Raw genomic sequence first — 22,225 nt, forward strand, 5'->3', positions numbered from 1 at the left:
GATTTTTTGTTTTTTCAATTCATCGTAATAATTGAAGAAGCCACCACATATGGGCAGAAACTTAACAAATGGTCTCAGTGATATAACCAAGGTCTTGCTGATAAGACATGAGATGTGATCATTCTTATTTATATTGATTAATAACTTTTAAAGAGATAAACTATAATTGTAAAAATATGTCATACATCTGGCCGGGCGCAGTGGCTCACGCCTGTGATCCTAGCACTTTGGAAGGTCGAGTGGGCGGATCACGAGGTCAGGAGATCGAGACCGTTCTGGCTAACATGGTGAAACTCCATCTCTACTAAAAAATACAAAAAGTAGCCAGGCGTGGTGGCACACGCCAGCTACTCGGGAGGCTGAGGCAGGAGAATGGCGTGAACCTGGGAGGTGAAGCTTGAAGTGAGTCGAGATCGTGCCACTGCACTCCAGCCTGGGCGACAGAGGGAGACTCCATCTCAAAAAATAAAAATAAAAATAAAAGTCATACATCCAATTTCCTATCCAGGGGTCAGCAAACTACAGCGTACAGACCAAATCTGGGCCACCTCTTGTTTTTGAAAATAAAGTTTTTACTGAAACACAGTCATGCTCGTTTCTTTCCATAATGCCTGTAGCTGCTTTCCCACTATAGCAGTAGAACTGAATAGATGTTGCAGAGACATATGGCCTGCAAAGGCTAAAAACATCTACTATCTGGCCTTTTACAGAAAAAGTTTGTCAACCCTTGTTAATCCATGTAATTGAATGAAAAACTAGGAGAGTATGTCCTGGAGGTATTAAGGCAGGATCAAACCTTTTTTTTTTTTTTAATCATTGTGCTCTTCTGGAGTTAAGACACGTAAAAGAAATTAATATACATTAATGTAATTAATACTATATGTCTACACTTAAGTTACAAGTTCACTGCTTCCCGAGTTAACTATATTGATACTATATTGATCCTTCAGAGAACTGAGATTTATTCTTTTAAAAATGTAACATCTGGTCCTTTCAGTTAAACAACTGTCACTTATCTATGGTACCAACTTTGACATGAAAAAACATTACTAACCACAATCGAATCCTTACCTCAAATTTTTTTTTTTTTTTTTTTGACAGAGTCTCTCTCTGTAACCCAGGCTGAAGTACAGTGGCTTCATCACAGTTCACTGCAGCCTCAAACTCCCAGGCTCAAGCAATCCTCCTACCTCAGCCTCCCGAGTAGCTGGGACTACAGGAGTGCACTACCATACCTAATTTTTAAATTTTTTGTAGAGACAAGGTCTCACTATGTTGCTTAGGCTGGTCTCCAACTCCTGGGCTCAAGTGATTCCTCCTGCCTTGGCCTCCCAAAGTTCTGGCATTATAGGCATGAACCACTGCACCCAGTCGTAATTCTGATCTTAGAGAAGAAAACTGTCTTGTCCAATCTAAAACAGAAGTTTCAAAGTGTGCTAGAAAGATCTGCAAATCATTGTAAAATCTAGTGAGAATAAAGGCCTGGCAACTTTTGGCCATTCACTTTTGGATTTTCCAATATTCAATCAGGATTGTGAGATATGTAAGATTTGCATTTTATTCACAAAGTATAAGAAAGTGAACACCATTAACCCTTTAAAAGAAATCCCACCTCCAATTCCAAAGGATTGCTACAAATATCTAGAAACAGAAGAAACTACTATTATAATAATTAATGCTTCTAAAGATAGTTCTCATTGAATTTTAACTCTTCTCAGATAGTTCATGCAGTTGAAAAGTTTCATTGTGTTTTTAGTCTCCCTTTTTTCCTTAGCGAGACATTAATTCTATTTAGTAAACAGATTCCAGTTAGGTTTATTTTTTTTCAACCAATAAAAACCCCAAGTCCTTATATCAACTGCCATGAAAAAACAATAGTACCCCATTATCTGTGATTTCACTTTCCACGGTTTCAGTTTCCCATGGTCAACCATGGCCCCAAAATGGGTGAATATAGTACAATAAGATATTTTGAGAGGGAGACCACATTCACATAACTTTTATTATATTATATTGCTGTAATTGTTCTATTTTACTATTGTTGTTGTTAATCTCTTACTGTGCCTAATTTACAAATTGAACTTATGCATGCATAGGAAAAAACAGTACTATATATAGGGTTCAGTACTATCCGTGGTTTCAGGCATCCACTGGGGTTCTTGGAACATGTCTTCTGCAGATAAGGGGGGCCTACTCTACCTCCTGGCTCCATGATGGTCATCATCTTCTTTTTCAAAAAAACTTGTTATTCATTCATTTATTCATTCATTAATTCACTTAAGAGATGAAGTCTTGCTTTGTCACCTAGGCTGGAGTGCAGTGGCACGATCATAGCTCATTGCAGCTTTGACCTACTGGGCTCAGGCAATCTCCTTGCCTTAGACTCCTGAATAGCTGGGCCTACAGGCATGTGCCACTATGCCTGGCTAATTTTTTTTTAATTTTATTTTTTGTAGAGACATGGTCTCACTATGTTGTCCAGGCTGGTCTCAAACTGTTGGTGTCAAACTATCCTCCCTCCTCTGACTCCCAAAGTGCTGGGATTATAGGTGTGAGCCCCTGTGCCTGGCCTAAATTTGTTATTGAAGTAAAATATAAAATATTGAAAAGCACCTTCTGGTATGCAACCAAAGTCCTATTACAATTGTATATTCTCTTCCAGTGACTGCTTTGCTTATTTTAGTTATTGTTTTATGAGTTTTCTTATCTACATTAAAGATTTTGAATTAATTCATTCCTAACTTTTACTCGCTGTTTTTCTTCACATTACCTCTATCACACTCTTGAGTAAAATTGTTAATCTAACAAGTTTATATTTCTTTATTCCTTGGATTATAGTTTTATACACATTCATAAAAATATTTAATATTATTTCTGTATCCTCCAAAGTTCATTTTCCTAAAAGTAGGGACACTGCCTTTTTGTTCTTATTTACTGTGTCATCTCAAGCGGGAAGGTTTACTTACTTTTTTCGTAGCTCTCTTTGACACTTTAGGAATTTCAATTTGTCGAAGATTCTGTGAAACTTCAGCAATGCTTTTATGTCTTATTAATGCATTTTTCCTTTTAAAAATAGAAATAGTTAATACATACTAGATAGAGGTTATATATAGTTAAATTCAAATGGAACTAGAGTCTAAGTAAAATAAAATATGATTTAAATAAAAGCCAGTTACCTTAAGGTTGTTCTGGGTTTATAATAAAACAAGTCACCCCAGAATTTTCAAAAGTAACAAATTCAACCAGTTATGAACAATGAAAAGTATCAAGGGAAATTTAAAAAGCTGAAACTCTAAGCTTATTTCATAGAAGGCCTAGTTCCTGGAAACCTCATGTGGACAGTAAAGAAGGCTTTGTGAAATAGGAAATAAACACTATACAGTCACGCAATGTTTCCTTCAATGACAAACTGCATATATGACAATGGTCCCATAGGTTATAATGGAGCCTATATAGAAACCTAATAAATGACACTTGATATTGGCATTACAGATCAAGTAGGGGAAATGACTGCTATTCAGTAACAATGCTGGAACATTAGCTTTTCCATATGAAAAAATATACATAAATGAAAAAATACATACTATCTAGGTTCTGGTAGGCACACTCTAATGTTAGTACAACAAAAATTGTCTAACAATGCATTTCTCAGGATGTATCCCTGTTGTTAATTAAGCAAAACATGACTATATATTTCCTAGATAACATAAAGATTGTCAGATGCTCCTATTAGGAGCTCTAATAGTTGGCTTCTCTGATTCAGACATAAGGGCAGCTATAAGTTCAACAAATTATATGGACAAAGATGACCGGACTGTGGTTTAAACACATCTTTTATCAGAACTATAACAGTGCAAATAATTCCTTTCATTCTTTGAGCTCTTACCTTCTCTTCTTGGCTGATCTGGTACGAAGTTCTTGCAGTTCATCAGATTCAGGGCTGCCTGACACTGACCTACGAGCGCTTGACAAAAAAGGCACAGAAAGAAGTGGTGATTTGTTCTCTTGTGTCATGGAGTCATCACTGAAAAAATCCGTAGGAAGGACACCAGCCAGCTTCTGAGGAATCACAAACCCTAGGCTGTTGTAAAGATTTCCAAGTGTCTTTGGGATAGAGTCAATATACCTGTGGAATAGATTGATCAAATATGGAACAGAGTTACCATCTTACCCTCTCTATTCCCTCCCTCACCCAGCCTAAGAAGTAGTCCTTACAACTCCAAAAGTCAGAGACAACCCCATATGTAGGTTTTGACAAAACAATTTTAAAGTTAAGTTAGTAACCATGAAACTTACAATCTCAAAATTTCCTCCAGAAACTCTGCTAGGTACGCTGAATCCTCAGTTAAACACACCATGCGCAGCAAATCTGTCACCTGAAGGAGATTTTAGAACATTATTAGAGAGATGCCCTCTGCAGGGAAGCTGAAAGCATCTAGGGCTTATTTCAATGGCACAAAACTATATACTTGCCTCCTCCACTACTTGTTCCATATCATCTGTACTTTCATTTATTGAAGGACATTGCAGACACATCTCCAAACGAAGAAATACCTGAAGCTGGCACCTTGAGAGAAAAAAAATACTTGGTCATATCTACTTTGGATGTCACTAAACAAAAAGCTCCTTCTATAAGCATAGATCTATTTATATAAGAAACAACAACCAAAATGGAGAAGAGCCAGTGCCTTTTCTACAAACTGATATAGTTATTAGATAAATAGGTGATTCAAGCCAATTTCAAAAGAATTGGCTACAAAAGCATCTTCATGCAGTTGGTAATCTTTTTTTTTTTTTTTTTTTTGCTGAGACAGGGTCTTGCTCTGTTGCCCAGGCTAGAGTGCAGTACTGGGATCATAGCTCACTGTAGTCTTGAGCTCCTGGGCTCAAACAATCCTCCAGCTTCAGCATCCCAAGTAGCTAGGGCTACAGGTGTACACCACCATGCTCACCTAATTAAAAAAAATTTTTTTGGTAGAGACACAGTCTCACTATATTGCCCAGGACGGCCTGAAATTCCTGGCTTCAAGCAATCCTCCTGCTTTGGCTTCCCAAGGTACTAGGATTACAGGCATGAACCACCATGTCACAAACAATCTATTTTAAACTGATACAAGCTAATCTCACAGCTTTGGTTTGGAGTGATGATTTTTAAAAAATGGTAGTTACTTACTCTCTAACTTTGTCTTCCTTATCCAGTTTTTCTCCTAGATTCTGTCGAAGACTTTTACTCGTTTTTAAGAGATTACTTTTTACTTGATTCAGGCAGTTCACCTAAAAATACAAAATTATTACATAGGAGAATAGTGTTAGTTGTCATTCTTTCTTTTTTTTTTTTTTTTTTTTTTTTTGAAACGGAGTCTCGCTCTGTCGCCCAGGCTGGAGTGCAATGGCGCAGTCTCGGCTCACTGCAAGCTCCGCCTCCCAGGTTCACGCCATTCTCCTGCCTCAGCCTCTCCGAGTAGCTGGGACTACAGGCGCCCGCCACCACGCCCGGCTAATTTTTTGTGTTTTTAGTAGAGACGGGGTTTCACCGTGGTCTCGATCTCCTGACCTCGTGATCCGCCCGCCTCGGCCTCCCAAAGTGCTGGGATTACAAGCGTGAGCCACCGCGCCCGGCCCATTATTTCTAATTTCTTTCATAGTTGACTAAAGCCCTAAGAAGGGAAATATATTCCCTTACAAACTTCTCTATTCTTTCATTTGAATGAAAAAGTGACGTGAATATTCTTCTTTTATATCTTCAAAAAGAACATGGTAAAAAAGTTACTTTGAGAGCAAGCCTGCCCAAAATAAAGTGTCTTAAAAGAAATGTTCCACAAAGCAGTGATTAAGAAACCTAAGTATTATAAACAAATCCTCCTGTTTGCTTTAGAGAAGGAGCTCCGTGATGGCCATTGAACATGAATAAAACAACAACATGGTCTAAAACAGTGGTTTGCAACACTCCCAGGGCATAAGAATTATCCAGGGGGCTTTTTAAAAGCACCAACCTGAGAGATCTGTTTCAGTTCATCTGGAGAGAGCAAGGCATCTATATATATTCTTTTGAGATGGAGTCTCGCCCTGTTGCCCAGGCTGGAGTGCAATGGCATCATCTTGCCTCACTGCAACTTCCACCTCCCAGGTTAAAACGATTCTCCTGCCTCAGACTCCCGAGTAGCTGGGATTACAGGCGCCTACCACCATATCCAGCTAATTTTTGTATTTTTAGTAGAGACCGGGTTTCACCATGTTGGCCAGGCTGGTCTCAAACTCTCGACCTCGTGATCCACCTGCCCTGACCTCCCAAAGTGCTGGGATTACAGGCGTGAGCCACCGCGGCCAGTCGGCATATATATATTTTTTAAATGTTGTAGGTGATTCTAAAGTATAGCCAAGGTTAAAAACCACTGGCTTAATCACGCAGCTAACATATAGCTCACATGAGGAAAGGCTTTTCATTAGGAGAGAATTATACATAATTATCCCCACTCACCCTATCTCTTTGATTTCTGCCTTACCAGTTCACCATATCCACCTTCTGAGATCTGGAATTGTACTTACTCTCTTACTCATCTTACCATTTTTGAATCACGTATGGCATAACAGACATTTTCCAAGACATTAACCAAATCCACCACCAACCAACCAACCACTACATCCATGACAAACAACAATATCCGGACCCTCTTACTTCTAATTCCTTGGTGCCTTTTGATTTTAGGAACGTTTTAACGGTTGAGATCATGTTTCGAGCACATGCATACAACATGATTTCTCCTGTGGCCACAGTCTTTTGGTAATTTTCACGTATATATGATAGCAGCTCTTCCTCAGTTTTAAAATCTGTGAAAAAAAAGTAAAATGGATTCATCATATCTTGCTCAAGTCCTTGTATTATTTAGGCCAGTTGTTGTCCACTGCGGAAAATATTTCCTTGCAGGGAACATTTGGCTCTGTCTGGATTGTCATGACTGATGGTGGTGGGGGCGGGGGTGGCTGCTGGCATCTAGTATATAGAAGCCAGGGATGCTGTTAAACATCCTACAATGCATAGGACAGCCCTACAACAAAGAATTATCTGGTCTAAAATGTCAATAGTCCAGAGATTGAGAAAGTACAGAGATAAGTGATTAATTTAATTTTATTTTATTTGAGACAAGGTCTCACTCTGACATTCAGGCTGGAGTGCAGTGGCACAATCTCGGCTCATCACAGCCTCCACCTCCCAGGCAGGCTCAAGTGATCTTCCCACCTCAGCCTCTGGAGTAGCTGGGACCACAAGCATGTGCCACCACACCTAGCTAATTTTCTGTATTTTTGGTAGAAACAGGGTTTCACCATGTTGGCCAGGCTGGTCTTGAACTCCTGAACTCAAGCCATCTATCTGCCTTGGCCTCCCAAAGTGCTGGGATTACTGGCATGAGCCACCACGCCCAGCCAAGTGATTAATTTTAAGGCTCTATATACCAAGTGTAAGTGTTAAAAATTTAAAGGTAGGAGGCCAGGCGTGGTGGCTCATGCCTATAATCCCAGCAGTTTGGGAGGCCAAGGTGGGTGGCTGAGGTCAGGAGTTCAAGACCAGCCTGGCCAACATGGTGAAACCCCTTCTCTACTAAAAATACAAAAATTACCCGGGCGTGGTGGTAGGCGCCTGTAATCCCAGCTACTCAGGAGGCTGAGACAGGAGAATCGCTTGAACCCGGGAGGCAGAGGTTGCAGTGAGCTGAGATCGCACCATTGCACTCCAGTCTGGGCAACAAGAGTGAAACTCTGTCTCAAAACAAACAAACAAACAAAAAATTTAAAGGTAGGAAGAAATAAAACCGTCTTTGGTGATATGACATGATTAGAAAATCTGAAAGAACAAACAACAAAACTCCTGGAACTGGGCCGGGCGTGGTGGCTCACGCCTGTAATCCCAGCACTTTGGGAGGCCGAGGTGGGCGGATCATGAGGTCAGGAGATCGAGACCATTTGGCTAAACAAACAAACAAACAAAAAAACTCCTGGAACTAACAAGTGATTATAGCAAATTTGCAGGATACAAGATTAATACATAAAAGTCCACTGCTTTCCCGTATACCAGCAATGTACAAGCAAAATTTAAAATTAAAAACACATTATCATTTAAATTAGCACCCCCCTAAATATGAAATACCCAGGTATTAAATCTAACACAATTTGTATAAGATCTATATGGGGAAAGCTACAAAATTCTGTGAACGAAATCAAAGAACTAAGTAAGTGGAGAGATATTCCATGTTCACAGCAAGAAAGACTCAATACAGTCAAGACTTCAGATTCCCAATTTGATCTATAGATTCTAGGCGATCCCTATTTTCTGCATATTGACAAACTGATTCTAAAGTTTATATGAAGAGGCAAAAGACCCAGAACAACTAACTGAATATTGAAGGAGAAAAACAAAGTTTGAGGACTGATAGTACCAAACTTTAGGACTTACTATAAAGCTACAGTAATCAAGACAGTTTGTGTGGTATTAGCAATAGAGAGATCAATGTAACAGGAGAGCCTGGAAATAGACCTACATAAATACAGTAAACAGATTTTTTTTTTTTTTTTTTTTTTGAGACGGAGTCTTGCTCCGTCACCCAGGCTGGAGTGCAGGGGCGCGATCTCGGCTCACTGCAACCTCTGTCTCCTGGGATCAAGCAATTCTCATGCCTCGGTAACCCCAAGTAGCTGGGACTATAGGCGCCTGCCACCACGCCTGGCTAATTTTTGTATTTTTAGTAGAGACGGGGTTTCACCATGTTGGCCAGGCTGATCTCAAACTTCTGACCTCAGGTGATCTGCCCGCCTCACCCTCCCAAAGTGCTAGGATTACAGGCGTGAGTCACTGCACTTGGCCTCAACTGATCTTTGACAAAGGAGCAAAGATGATATAATAGTGGAAGACTAATACAATCATCTTAGTAATAGATAAAAGCAGCAGAACAAAATTACTAAAAATGTTGAATATTCAAACATTAATAAACTTGATGTACAGACGTGTATAAAACCAGATATTCAACAATTAGAGAATACACATTATTTTCAAGTGCACATAGAATATTAACAAAACTTGACCACACATTAGGTCAGTTTCAGCAAATATTAAAGAATCAATCTTACAGACCACATTGAGCACAGTCCAAAAATATTAAAAGCTAATTATAAAACACTCCCTTATATTATGGATGTCAGAAAATATTTATAAATAACTATCAATGAAAATAGAAAACAGTAAATATATAATGCAGTTAGTTATACTTAAAGAGAAAATGTACAGACTTTAGACTTAAGTGATTATTTTTGTAAAGCAGATAAATTAAAAACAATTAACTAGCTAAGGGTCCAATATGTGAAGTAATATGAGAGAGTAAACCCCAAAAATAAAAGTAGGAAGGTAATCATAAAGAACAGAAATGAACAGAAAACAAAGCAACAACAGCAATCAACAGAAACAAAAGACAGTTCTTTGAAAAGCCAAATAAGGCCGGGCGCGGTGGCTCACACTTGTAATCCCAGCACTTTAGGAGGCCGAGGCAGGCTGATCACCTGAGGTTAGGAGTTCGAAACCAGCCTGACCAATATGATAAAACCCCGTCTCTACTAAAAAATACAAAAATTAGCCAGGTGTGGTGGCATGCGCCTGTAATCCCAGCTACTTGGGAGGTTGAGACAGAAGAATCACTTGAACCCGGGAGGCAGAGGTTGCAGTGAGCCAAGATCATGCCATTGTACTCCAGCCTGGGCAAAAAGAGCAAAACTCAGTCTCAAAAAACAAACAAAAAACAACAACAAAAGAAAAGAGAAATAAAACAGAAAACTCTATAGCAAGATTGAGCAGTTAAAGAGAGAGAGAGAAGGCATAAATATTAAAAATAGCAGGAATTCAAAATACTATTAAAAGTAAGGTCTAATTTTGTTTGTCCATAAAGGTATCTAGTTGTTCCAGCATCATTTATTGAAAAGATTATCTCTTTCTCACGGAATTATTGGGGCATCTTTGTCAAAAATCAATTGCCCACTATTGTGCAGGTCTATTTCTGGACAGAATCTAGTCCAGAAATTATGTTCCTGCCACACTGTCTTCAGTACTGTTGTTTCGGCCTTCCCTTGCATGTATCAAGCACATTTCACACACCTTTACTAGCCCACTAAAGGTGTTCTGTCCCATTCAAACTGATTATCATATATGGCTCTCACATTCCACAGGAAAAAAAAAAATTGTAAAGGAGCATAAAATTCACACTTCAGAATTTTCTTTCTTTTTTTTTCTTTTGAGAGAGTCTCGCTCTGTCTCCCAGGCTGGAGTGCAGTGGTACAATCTCAGCTCACCACAACCTCCGCCTCCCAGGTTCAAGCGATTTGCTTGCCTCAGCCTTCCGAGTAGCTGGGACTATAGGTGCACACCACCATACCAAGCTAATTTTTGTATTTTCAGTAGAGACGGGGTTTCACCATATTGGCCAGGCTGGTCTCAAACTCCTGACCTCATGATCCGCCCACCTTGGCCTCCCAAATTGCTGGGATTACAGGCGTGAGCCACCACACCCGGCCCACTCCAGAATTTTCAGAAGAACTCAGAGATGACATCAAAACACAGCACAATTCATTTTTTTTTTAAAAAAAGGAAAGAAAAAAATAGGAAAATAGAAGCTGCTAGATTAAATTATTCCCACCTTTGAAAGATGTCAATAACCTAGCCCTAGATTACTCATAAACCCATTTTCTTCTCCCTTTATTCACAAATGTAAAACTTCTTTAACCATTTGTTCTACGCCCAAGCCATGGGCCTTGTGACTTTGCTTATGCTAATTCTCCACCTGGAATGCTCTTTTATCTTTCTGTCTTCTAACTGTGCCCATTCTTGGAAGTCTAGCTTGGACTCCAGTGGTTCCTAGAAGCTTCCACAGCTTATCCAGCCCTTATCTTCCCTTTCTGAACTCCTAGTCTAGTCTTTACTTCCTGAATGGGCTTGCATTTTCTGTTTTAGACTTTTGGCTCTCTTACTAGTTCTAGTATTTCATTTTATATATGTATATATATATATATATATATACGTATATATATATATATATGTATTTATTAGTTCATTTGTTTTATCTTTGCAGCTAGATCATAAATCTAAGAATAGGACATTATCTTGTTATTTACTTATTCACCATAACACCTTTTTGGGCATGTAGCAGATAGTCAATAAAGTAAGGGTATGATTAAATTTTATTTTTAAAAAAGAGGGGTATAAAAGAGTAAATTACAGACTAAGAGGAATACCTTTAGGTTTAGAACTTCTTAGTGTTCTTCCTCTGTCTTCCAATTTATCTACTGTTCTCCCACAGGGTATCTTTTGGATTCCCTTCTCCCCAGCCACATCCGGACTGCCATCTGGATGTAACTTCTGGGCCTTCACATTCAGCCTTGCAACATTCAACATCTTTAAGGAACGGCACATGGTATTCATCTTCTGTCTCACTGGAGTACGAGGGACACCTCCTACCAAAACAACATCAGAGGAGGGAAAGTAAATTGCCTTCCACTTCTGTGGAATCAAGAAATACTTTAATTCAGATTACTGTGAAAGAATATCAAAACGAAGCATATCCCTCCAGAATGATTTGAATTAGGAAGTTCTTGCATCTCTTGCTGCCCACACACAGGGTAGAAAGAGAACCTTTCTTTTAACCGAAGTTTAGGAACTAAACATCTCAATGTGATTGGATTGGAACTAAACATCTCAATGGATGGTTTTCCCATCAGGCAAATGCCAAACAGACTTATTTTGGTGTTACCCAATGGCCACCAAAAATGGTGATGAAATTTTTCTGAATGACAGTTTAGCAATCTACATAAAGAGTCAATTTTCATACCCTGACACAGTAACTGGTTCCTGGAAACTTCTGCTAAGGTAATTACTTAAAAAACAAATTATATGCATAATGTATACTACAGTATTATTTATAATGATGAAAATTGAAAGCAATCTAAATGTTCAACAACATGAGAATTTTGTAAATTTAGTTAAGCAGTGAGGTGGAATAATATCTAAAAAGGCAAGGTAGCAAAAGAAAAAATACTTATAAGCAGAACACAAAGTTGTATTTGAATTTCTATCATAATTAAAAATGAAAATGGCTTATTCATTAGACAGATAAGACTAGGTGATTTTTTAAAAATCACTATTGAACTAATGTAATTATTTTAAAATTTAAATATAAAAATTTGCCCTTCTTTATTTAGTTACCATTTCAACCTCATTTCAGGAAATGCCCATCTTTTAAAACGTACAGTCTCAAAAAAGAATGCCTTAAGAAACAGCCTTTCTAGGTACATACGTTTCTTTTTGCTGTCTTCTTGATGAGCTATAGTGGATTCTTCACGAGATTTTCTCTGGTAGAGCTCGGCAAGGCAATGTATTAATTCGCCTTCAGTTTTGGAAGACTCTTCCTTATTAGCTGAGGCAGCCTGTAGTAACCTGTGAAGTCAAGATGTCTAGAATAAAACCAAAATTCTAATTTTGCAAAATGCTTTAGAAATAAACAACACCGAAATACCCACTATCCTCTAAAAAGCTAACCAAAAGATGTCCCCACAGATGCCTTCAAAAATATATTTTCTTAGGAGAGAAAATGTCCCTCCTCTCATTTTTGATTTGAACGAATTCAGGAACCAAAGCTGTCTTGTTCACAAAACCATTAACCATTATATATAATATTGACTTTTATTAATAGGATTCTTCATGAATTAGGGTACAAGTCTAATTATGGCAGATATTTCACTTCAGGCTTCCATAGTTATTTTTTACTCAGTTTCCATATATCAAAGTACAAAATGATGTTAATACATCGTAGTAAGTATTGCAATGACTTTGAATAATTCTTTCACATTGTAATAAACTAATTTGGGATTGATGAGAAGAGGAGGAAGTAGGGCAGGCAAGAGGGGTGATTAGTTATTAAATGCTTTTCCACCTAGAGCTAAATATCTGTCATTAAGGGAATTATGAAAATGGCACAACATTCAAAATGTGTTATTTGTATTTTAATATTTTCCATTATCTGATATAACTGATTAAAAAGTGGAAGAAAGTTACGGTGACATTAGTTGAACAGATATCACAGGGTGGAATATGTGTTGGGTCTATCGGCTTCATCCATATAGCCAATATGAAGCAGATTAATCCTCCCTAAGTGTGCTGGTGCTCTGTCGCCCATCCTGAAGTGCAGTGGTGCGATCTTGGCTCGCTGCAATCTCCGTGTCCTGGATTCAAGTGAATCTTGTGCCTCAGCCTCCCAAGTAGCTGGGATCGCAGACATGTGCCACCACGCCGGGCTAATTTTTTTGTATTTTTAGTAGAGACGGGGTTTCACCATGTTGGTCAGGCTGGTCTTGAACCCCAGGCCTCAAGTGATCCACTGGCCTTTGCTCCCCAAAGTACTGGGGTTACAGGTGTGAGCCACCATGCCGGGCCTGGATTTTCTATAAAGACAATCATACTGTCTTCAAACACTTCAATATTTACACCTCATAAAAATACTTAGAGATAATTTAAAAAAATAACATGGGCCACATTTGTACATTCAAAACTACAAAACACTGAGAGAGATTAAAGAGAGACCTAAATAAATGGATGGCTGCACCATGTTCATGGATCAGATGACTCAACATTGTTAAGATGTCAGTTCTTCCCAAATTTATCTATGATTCAATGCACTCCTAGAGTTTCAACAGACGTTTGTGTGTGTGGAAACTGACAAGCTGGTTCTGAAGTTTATATGAAAATATGAAGTATCTAAAATAACCAAAAAAATTCTAAAAAAACAAAACCAAAGTTTAGAGGACTTACCCTTACACTATCTGATTTAATGACTGGTGCTATAAAGCTACAGTATATGGTATTGCCATAATGCAATATTGAAGATAATGTGGTATTAACATAGTTTTTGGACTGTATTCTGTCTAGAAATCATCTGCACAAAGGTGGCCAGTTGATTTTTGACAAGGTGCCGCAGTAATTAGTGGGAAAAGATAGTCTTTTAGCAAATGGTGTTGGAATAATTGAATGGATATATGTGTGGAGAAAATAAACGTCAACCATACCTCTTAATAATAGTTTGAATTTCTGCCATATCGTTTACATTTCTAATATTGTCTTTTAATTGCTTGATCTTGCTATAGATTATTTTACTTGGCTTTTCAAAGAACCATCTTTTGTTTCTCTTGATCACTTACATTTATTTGTTTTCTATTTAATTTATTTCTGTTCTTATCCTTATTGCTTTCCTTCTTTTGTAGGGTGGAGGTTACTCTTATTTACTTCTCATGTTGGATTCTTAATAATTGGTTGTTAACTTTTTTCTTTACAAAAATAGTCTGCAAATACTTCTTTAAGTATAAATTCAGCCACATTAATCAAGTTTGCTGTTTTCTATTTGCATTGATACTTAGTTATAAATATTTTCTCACTTTAAGGAAGTATTTATTTGTATTTAACTTGACGAATTACTTTGTTAAATTTTAAAGAATTTTTGGCAGGTATATATTTATATATTGTTAACATATTATCTAGCTAACATACTCTCACAATATATACTAAGATGAGAGTATTTTATTTTTGTAACTAATTTTTAATATTATTAGACTATACTCAGAGAATGTGGTCTATTAAGAAAAAAATGCAGATAACTGAACATTGATTTTAATAATCAATACTCAGAAATATAAAAAAGTTTTACCCAAATGACTCCATCAAATCGGAACTGGCACCACTGATGTTACAGAAAGGAAACCACTTTTCCACAACAGCTGGACTCCAGGGAGTGGTGTGGCCAAGCTCCTGCTGGGCCCACTCTGGAACAGGAGAAGCTATTGGAGCAAAGGAACAGAGGCAGGAGAGGAAACGGCATGAGAACCAAAGCAGAGAATTCTAAGCACTTGCTCCTCCCCTGGACTGACTGCATCCCTCCAAAGGACATACAAAGTGCATAGTTAACATTTGCTCTCCGGCACCACAAACTGCTACAGGCCTATGTGGTAAATAAAAAATGCTACTGAAAACCGTACAGGCACAATTTAAAGTCTTTTGTTCTTATTACTGGCTATAAATCCTCTCATTTCTGAAATGTTCCTGAACAGGTTAAAAATATATATTGTTCTTCTTTTTATTTATTTATTTTTTTGAAACAGAGTTTCGCTCTTCTTGCCCAGGCTGGGGTGCAATGGCATGATCTCAGCTCATGAGCCACAACCTCCGCCTCCCGGGTTCAAGCAATTCTCCGGCTTCAGTCTCCTGAGTAGCTGGGATTACAAACACGTGCCACCACGCCCAGCTAATTTTGTATTTTTAGTAAAGACGGGGTTTCTCCACGTTGGTCAGGCTGTCTCGAACTCCTGACTTCAGGTGATCCGCCTGCCTTGGCCTCCCGAAGTGCTGGAATTACAGGCGTGAGCCACTGCGCCTGGTCCTGTTCTTAAAAATGGCTTTGTATGGTTGGGCATGGTGGCTCACGCCTGTAATCCCAGCATTTTGGGAGGCCAAGGTGGGTGGATCACCTGAGGTCAGGAGTTTGAGACCAGCCTGGCCAACATGGCAAAACCCCATCTCTACTAAAAGTACAAAAGTTAGCCAGGCGTGGTGGCAGGTGCCTGTGTTCCCAGCTATTTGGGAGGCTGAGACAGGAGAAGCTTGAACCCGGGAGGTGGAGGTTGCAGTGAGCCGAGATCACACCACTGCACTCCAACCTGGGCAACAAGAGTGAGATTCCGTCTCCAAAAAAAAAAAAAAAAAAAAGCTTTGTACAAGAATAAATAAACAGTAACAAAACTACAGAACATCACAATTCTGCTGCACTGAGTAGGTAAATTGGAAATAGATGTGGCTCTGTGTTGGGGAGTGTAAGGGTAGAAGGATCTCTTAAAATAAGCCTGATGGAGGAGGCAGTTGGGGGAACAGTAACAGAAATTTCGGTGAACTCTGTAATTCTGAAAGATCCATCTAAGACCCCAGACAAATGAAACGTTAGAAATTAATGAAGTCTTGGGGAAAAAAACCCAAATACTTAAAATGTATTCAAACTTACTGAGACAACCAAGTTCTAGGCCTTCTATCAGTGAGAGAATTCAGAGATAAATACAATGCCTACTTCTAAACGAGCTCCCAGTATAGGAAGAGTAGATCCACTCTTGCGAAGTCATGGAGATACGTATAAATGTTAGCACATGCTAACTCTGTCTAGATGGGTAAGGAAGGTCTCACGGAGAATGCAGTATTTGGGCTAGGTACTAATGCATGAATAGGACCTCACCTAGATGGAGCACGGTGGGGAGACTGGACAATAAGCCGGCACACTGATTTATAACCTGGAAGAAACTGTGGGCCATGCTACAGCAGAGAGTACTGGTAAAATACTGCAGTTCTTCCTTTACCAGATTCCAAAATACAGTTTTCTGAGCTGCTTCCACGACTATATAAATAGTTAAGATACAGTCTGTTCTACAATACAAAATTTTCTACAAATAGCCTACCCACAATTGGTAAGTAAGGTAGTGACAGTAGTACAAAATATTACGTTGCTTTGGTTATGTGATCATTCCTAATGTGCTAATATTTTATACCACCAAGTAGCAGCAGCTGAATTCAAAGTGCAGCACAAACATAACTAAATACAACAAGCCAGAGGAGCACAGTGCTGTATACTACGCCCTTTCAACCCGTATTTTTCTCCTTTTCTTCTCCTTGGCTGTTTGGCCACGTGCACTCTCTTGAAAGTGCTTATGATGTAGTTCCCTATCTTTGTCATTGGCCCCTGTCTCCATAATACCACAGCCTCAACCATCTTCGTCATCATGCCATCTTCACCTTTCTTTTAAAGGATAAGGTATATTTATTATGGAGTTTACTTACTATGAGTTTAATGTGTCTTTTAATCAAACTAGAATTTTTATTAGGATTGCACTTTTTTTGTTGTTTTTAATTGAGACAGGGTCTTGCTATGTTGGTCTTGGACTCCTGGGCTCAAGCGATCTTCCTGCCTCAGAGTCCTGAGGAGCTGGGATTACAGGCATGTGTCCCCACGCCCAGGATTGCCTTAGTTTTTATCACTACCAAAGATTTTGAGAAGTCTGCCCCAACTGTAGTTTTCCCAAAGCTATTATTCTTAGTGTAAGATTTTGCAGAATTTTTTAAACAAGCAAAAGAAACTTCACATCATATGACAGCATAAATGCCTATAATTGCATTTGCTGTTATATTACAAAATTCAGACAAGGGCAGTAAAGGTCTATGAGAATAAACATGACATGATTTCTTCTTAAGTCGTTGTATGCTGGATTAGGGGAGAAAGGCCAGAAATACCTGCCTCAGGCCTCCAAGCCTCAAGCCTCCCTCTGCATGGAAAGAGAGTGCCCCTCACAGACTTACCTGCACCTCTTCCAGCAAATGTCAAGCAGGAGCCCCATGCTAAAAACAAGGCCACCCTCCACTGGCCTCCTGGGCAGGGCTTTGGAGGGAGCCCTAGACCCTTGGAGTTAGATGCCCTCCTTCTAGTCTCCACGCCTACATGAGCAGGAGTGGGGGTGGGCCAAACACCCACGCTTCTTACCCCCCAGACTCACAGGTTTAGCACCACTAGCTGCACTGAAACCACCAGGAATCAACTCATGCTCCCCTTGATAGCTGCTTTTTCCCGTCAGGCGAAGCCCTAGACCCCCAGGTCACTCCAGTCTGCCCACTCGAATCTCCTCACTGCTCCTTCCATCTTCCATCCTGTCACCACGGCCCAGCCCTTCCACACGTAAAATCCTCCCATTCTGCCCTCTGGAACTCACTGACCCTCATCAGCAAAATCCCCTATGTCCTCAATTCCATCTCCTCCTGCCCTGAACACACTGCTTCCCCTGCAGTGCTGGAGAGAGCTGGCTGCTCCCCCGCCATGCTCTTTTTCCACTTGGCCCTGAGGTGGGCTGGTATCCTCCTTGCCTCTTCCAGATCATTTTCCCTCTACCTGCTGAAAATGACGACAAAAATCCAGCTTTGAGTCTCACATCAAAGCCTACACTCTCATAGTCATCTAACAAGCCTGGATCATTCCACCTTACTCCTCAAAGACTGTTAGCTCCCGACTCACCACCATCAGTCTCTCCAGTACTACTCAGTCTTAACTCTGGATAATTTCCATACACACATTTGATGCACCAACACTCTGGCCTTTGTTCCCTTGAATTCCTCACCTCTGGTGCCCTGGTGCGTTGCCCTCCTTCAGTCACTCTCTCCCCCGGTCACCACCCTCTATGATCTCAAGCACCCCACTCTGACCACCTCCACCTATTTTTTAGCTCTCTCCTTTGAGCACATTGGCTCCAGAAATCCTGAGACCCCTATAACCCATTGATCTGATTGCCTGTCCTTCCATTGTCCTCACTTCCCTCCTTACTCTGCCTCATTCCATGGACAAATCCTGTAATCTCTTCCTGTTCACACTTTTGAATCCCTGACCCCTCTCTCTAGCTTTACCACCCTCATTTGGGAAAATCCCAACCCTGGTTAATCCAGCTCCCTGCCTACTCTGCAGCTGTGCCAGCTGGTGAATGTGGCTGGAGGCAGGCAAGCCCACAGAGGGATCTCACTTTACCTTCACGACTATCCCGGCAACCTTCCTCTACCTTCATGCTATCTTTACCCTCTCAAGAGCCACTTCCTCCTTCCCTCTGTCCTCAGCCTCCAGCATCTCCTTAAGTCTTCATTTTCAGCTGATGATGTCACTTACTAAGTCACTAAAAAAACTGAAGCAATCGGAAGAGAACCCCATACACTCACACCAACATCACTCACCTTGGCATCCCAGCTTTTATATTTTTGCCTTCCCCCAGTTGTCACAGATGAACTGTGCTTGTTCCCAAGACCAACCCCTCCACTTGCACTTCCTCAAAGCTCTCTAACCAACAATTCTCTCCATCCCCTGCATTAATTTTTACCATATTATCACATCAGCATGCAAGCAGGTTATTATTATTTCTAAAAATCAAAACCAAAAACCTTGACCCTTCTTCCCTCTTTAGCCATTGTTTTCATTACTCTAATATCTTTTAGATCAAAACTACTCCAAAAAATTGTCTGCACTTGCTGTTTTCCTCTTTTCACAGTCTCTCCTGAACCTATTCCCACTCACATTTCTACCCTCACAATTCCACCAAAACTGGTATCACAACCATCATGTTATGATGGTATCACGAGCATCCACATTGCTCAGTTGAATGTCAGCTCCCAGCCTTCATCTTCCTTGGCCTGTCAGTAGTAAATAACCCAGCCAAGCACTTCCTGTCTTCACTTGGCTTCCAGGGTACCACAATCTGGGTTTTCTTTAACTCAGTGACTGTCCCCCTTTTGTCTCCTTTGCTGGTTTCTCTCTCCTCATCCCCCAGACCGCTTAACATTGGGGTGCAGGGGTTAGTCCTTAGTCCCCTTCTCTTTCCCATCTACGCCCACCCTCATGGTGATCTTAACCCATCTCATGGCTTTAAACATCACTGATGACTCCCATCATCTCTAGTCCAGACAAATCTCCAAAACCCAAACATGCATAGTTGATACCTACTCAATACCATGTGTGGGTGTCTAATGAACAACTCAGACTTACCATGCCCAAAACAAACCCTCCGGTCCTCACCACCCCAGTCCCTGGTTCTCCCACAGCCTTCCCTATCTTAGAAGGAAACTGCTTTCTACCAGTAGCTTAGGCCAAAAGTCTCTGCAGTCATTTTCAATTTCCCTATAGCTCACTCTACACATTTAATCTAACAGCAAATTTTGTTGGCTTTACCTTTAAAATATATCCAAGAGCTCCAACTACTTCCAACTCCCTGCATTTCCCACCATCTCTTGCCTGATTATTGCAATATTTCTGACTGGTTCTATCCTTGCCTGTCTATAGTCTATTCTCAATATGGAAGCCAGAGTAATGCTGTTAAAACTAAGTCAGATCGTGTCACTGCAGAAAATCCCCCAAAGGCTTCCTCTCTCACTCATAGTAAAAGCCAAAGTCTTTTCAGTGCCTATAAAGCCCTGCCCAGTTTGGTCTGCTGCTCGCTCTCTGACCTCATCCCCTCCTACTCTCTCCTTGCTCCTTTCACCGCAGCCACAGGCTTCCCTGCCATTCCTCTAACACCCTTCTGAGCCTTGGCACTCGCTGTTGCCTCTACCAGCAACTCCCTGCCATCACTTCCTTCATAGCTTTGCTCAAATATCATTTTTTCAGCAAGGCCTTCCCTGACCACCCTACTTAAAATTGCAACCCTCCCTACCCTAACACACCCCATATCTTTGTTCCTGCTTTACTACTATAACTTTTGTCTCTTTAGACTAAACCGTAATTTTCCTGACTTATTGTTTTGTCTCCCCTGACTAGATAGTCAGCTCCATGGGAAGACATCTTTGTCCATTTTGTTCTCTAATATAGTCCCAGTACCTCGAACAGTGCCTGACATAGAGCAGGTACTCAAATCTGTTGAATAAATGAGTGAATTAAAGAGATATCAAGTTGATTTTATATATATATATATATACACACACACACATATATATATGTATATTTAAATCTACCTAGCATAAATAAGGTTTGTAATACTAATGTGATACAAACCTTATTTATGCTAGGTAGATTTAGTAGTAACAATGCATTTAGTTGCAAATGCTAATAGTAACAATGCAATGCAGGGTAGATAGAATCACTACAGTTTTATATGCAGTATTTATTAAATATATTAAAAACCATGACTTCGATTTCAGACTGGTTTCATGGAACCTGCAGCCTCCTCAGAAGTACTTAAGGAATTCTATAAATAATAATGATTTAAACTGCCTGAAGTATTGTAGCTTTCTTTTATCTGTGTTATAACATATTGGAGTTCTACTAACTGCACAGTGAAAAAGTCCCGATGCTGGAAAAGACTGCAAACCACCCTAGATTCTGTTAGTTACTGGTTTAGGAGCTTACCAGCAGAAGCAGTATCTGCAAGTGAATCATGAGTCTGATTCAATATACTATCCACAACATCTGAGAAAAGGAAAGCTGTGTCCTGGGGGCTGTCACCCGCAACTGTTTGGAGAACATGTCGTTGAAATTCAGCCTCCTTGGTGCGGAACACAGTGAGGATCGTAGCATTGGCAGAGAGTGGGGAAATAACTCCAGTGACGGGGGGCCAGCCTTCACCAGGGTCCACATCAGCAACCTACATGAGAAGTTCTAATTAGTTGAGAATATTATTGTCAATATGCCTAAAGAAGAATGTAGTGTACTAAAAGACAGAATAACCATTTTCCCAATTATTATTAACGTGAAAACTATGAAAAAGATAGATTTGATAATTATTAGAGGTAGAAGGGAATTTATTAATCAGAGTCCTAATATTTCTACTTAGAAATAAGTAAAACCTGACATTACCAGGAATATTTACTAGGTATTTACTATGTGCTCACTGAATCCTCACAATCACCCTGAGGTAAAAATAATTATTATCCCCATTTTATAAATGAGGGATTGAGGCTGAGGCAGAAGTAACCTGTTAAAGCCACCTACTTAGTAAGAGAAGATGCCAAGCATATGTGACTTTGAAACCCATGTACTTAACCATGAGGCAGAAATACCATTTGAGAGATTTATCCAGAACATACAGTAGGTAGCAGAGCTGAGACCTAATCCAGATCACTGACTCCCAAACCCAGTGCTCTTTTCCTCAGAGCACACAACTCTCAGAACAGCATCTGTCCAATGACTACCCTATTTTTCTCTATAATATTTTACAATGGGAACCAGAATAGAGACCCCTTCTAAGAGTATGAAGGCAAAAGACAAAGTAAGGTAAGGAATTTGCTCGTAGTTTAAAAATAATTATCACCGTTAAATCAAATCTGGGTATGTATATGTTCTTTTTCAGAAGACATTTCTACATTTGTGTAACTACTGTCCAACTGCTGAGTTACACAGACAATTATATTACATTGTATATAGTTACACAACTATTATACTATTATATCTAATTTTACTGTGTAGCAGCTTTTTCTTAAATACTTATATAAAAGTAGTAAATATATAACAGAATATTTAAAAAATAATGAGAAATCACTCATCACATTACTGTCCTAACATAAGCACTCCATCTGGCCAACTGCCTTCTTCCCTATGTGAATATAATTTAACTTAATTGGATTCTTGGTACATGCAATTTAATGAGTGATTTC

General features: G+C 39.6%; 1 protein-coding gene across 1 annotated transcript in view; it reads right to left on the reverse strand.

The window, feature by feature from the left end:
* TICRR (TOPBP1 interacting checkpoint and replication regulator) overlaps window positions 1-22,225 on the reverse strand; it is a 52,649-nt gene that overhangs the window by 21,111 nt on the left and 9,313 nt on the right. The window contains exons 4-13 of the mRNA XM_032174729.2: window positions 20,982-21,216; window positions 14,727-14,856; window positions 12,327-12,466; window positions 11,269-11,487; window positions 6,677-6,828; window positions 5,174-5,274; window positions 4,474-4,567; window positions 4,297-4,376; window positions 3,887-4,126; window positions 2,967-3,063 (exon numbers count right to left, since the gene is read on the reverse strand). Coding sequence (XP_032030620.1) covers window positions 2,967-3,063; window positions 3,887-4,126; window positions 4,297-4,376; window positions 4,474-4,567; window positions 5,174-5,274; window positions 6,677-6,828; window positions 11,269-11,487; window positions 12,327-12,466; window positions 14,727-14,856; window positions 20,982-21,216 — 1,488 coding nt within the window. The remainder of the gene's footprint in view (window positions 1-2,966; window positions 3,064-3,886; window positions 4,127-4,296; window positions 4,377-4,473; window positions 4,568-5,173; window positions 5,275-6,676; window positions 6,829-11,268; window positions 11,488-12,326; window positions 12,467-14,726; window positions 14,857-20,981; window positions 21,217-22,225) is intronic.

The sequence above is a fragment of the Hylobates moloch genome, unplaced genomic scaffold (genome assembly GCF_009828535.3).
Source record: "Hylobates moloch isolate HMO894 unplaced genomic scaffold, HMol_V3 SCAFFOLD_14, whole genome shotgun sequence".
NCBI lineage: Eukaryota > Metazoa > Chordata > Mammalia > Primates > Hylobatidae > Hylobates > Hylobates moloch.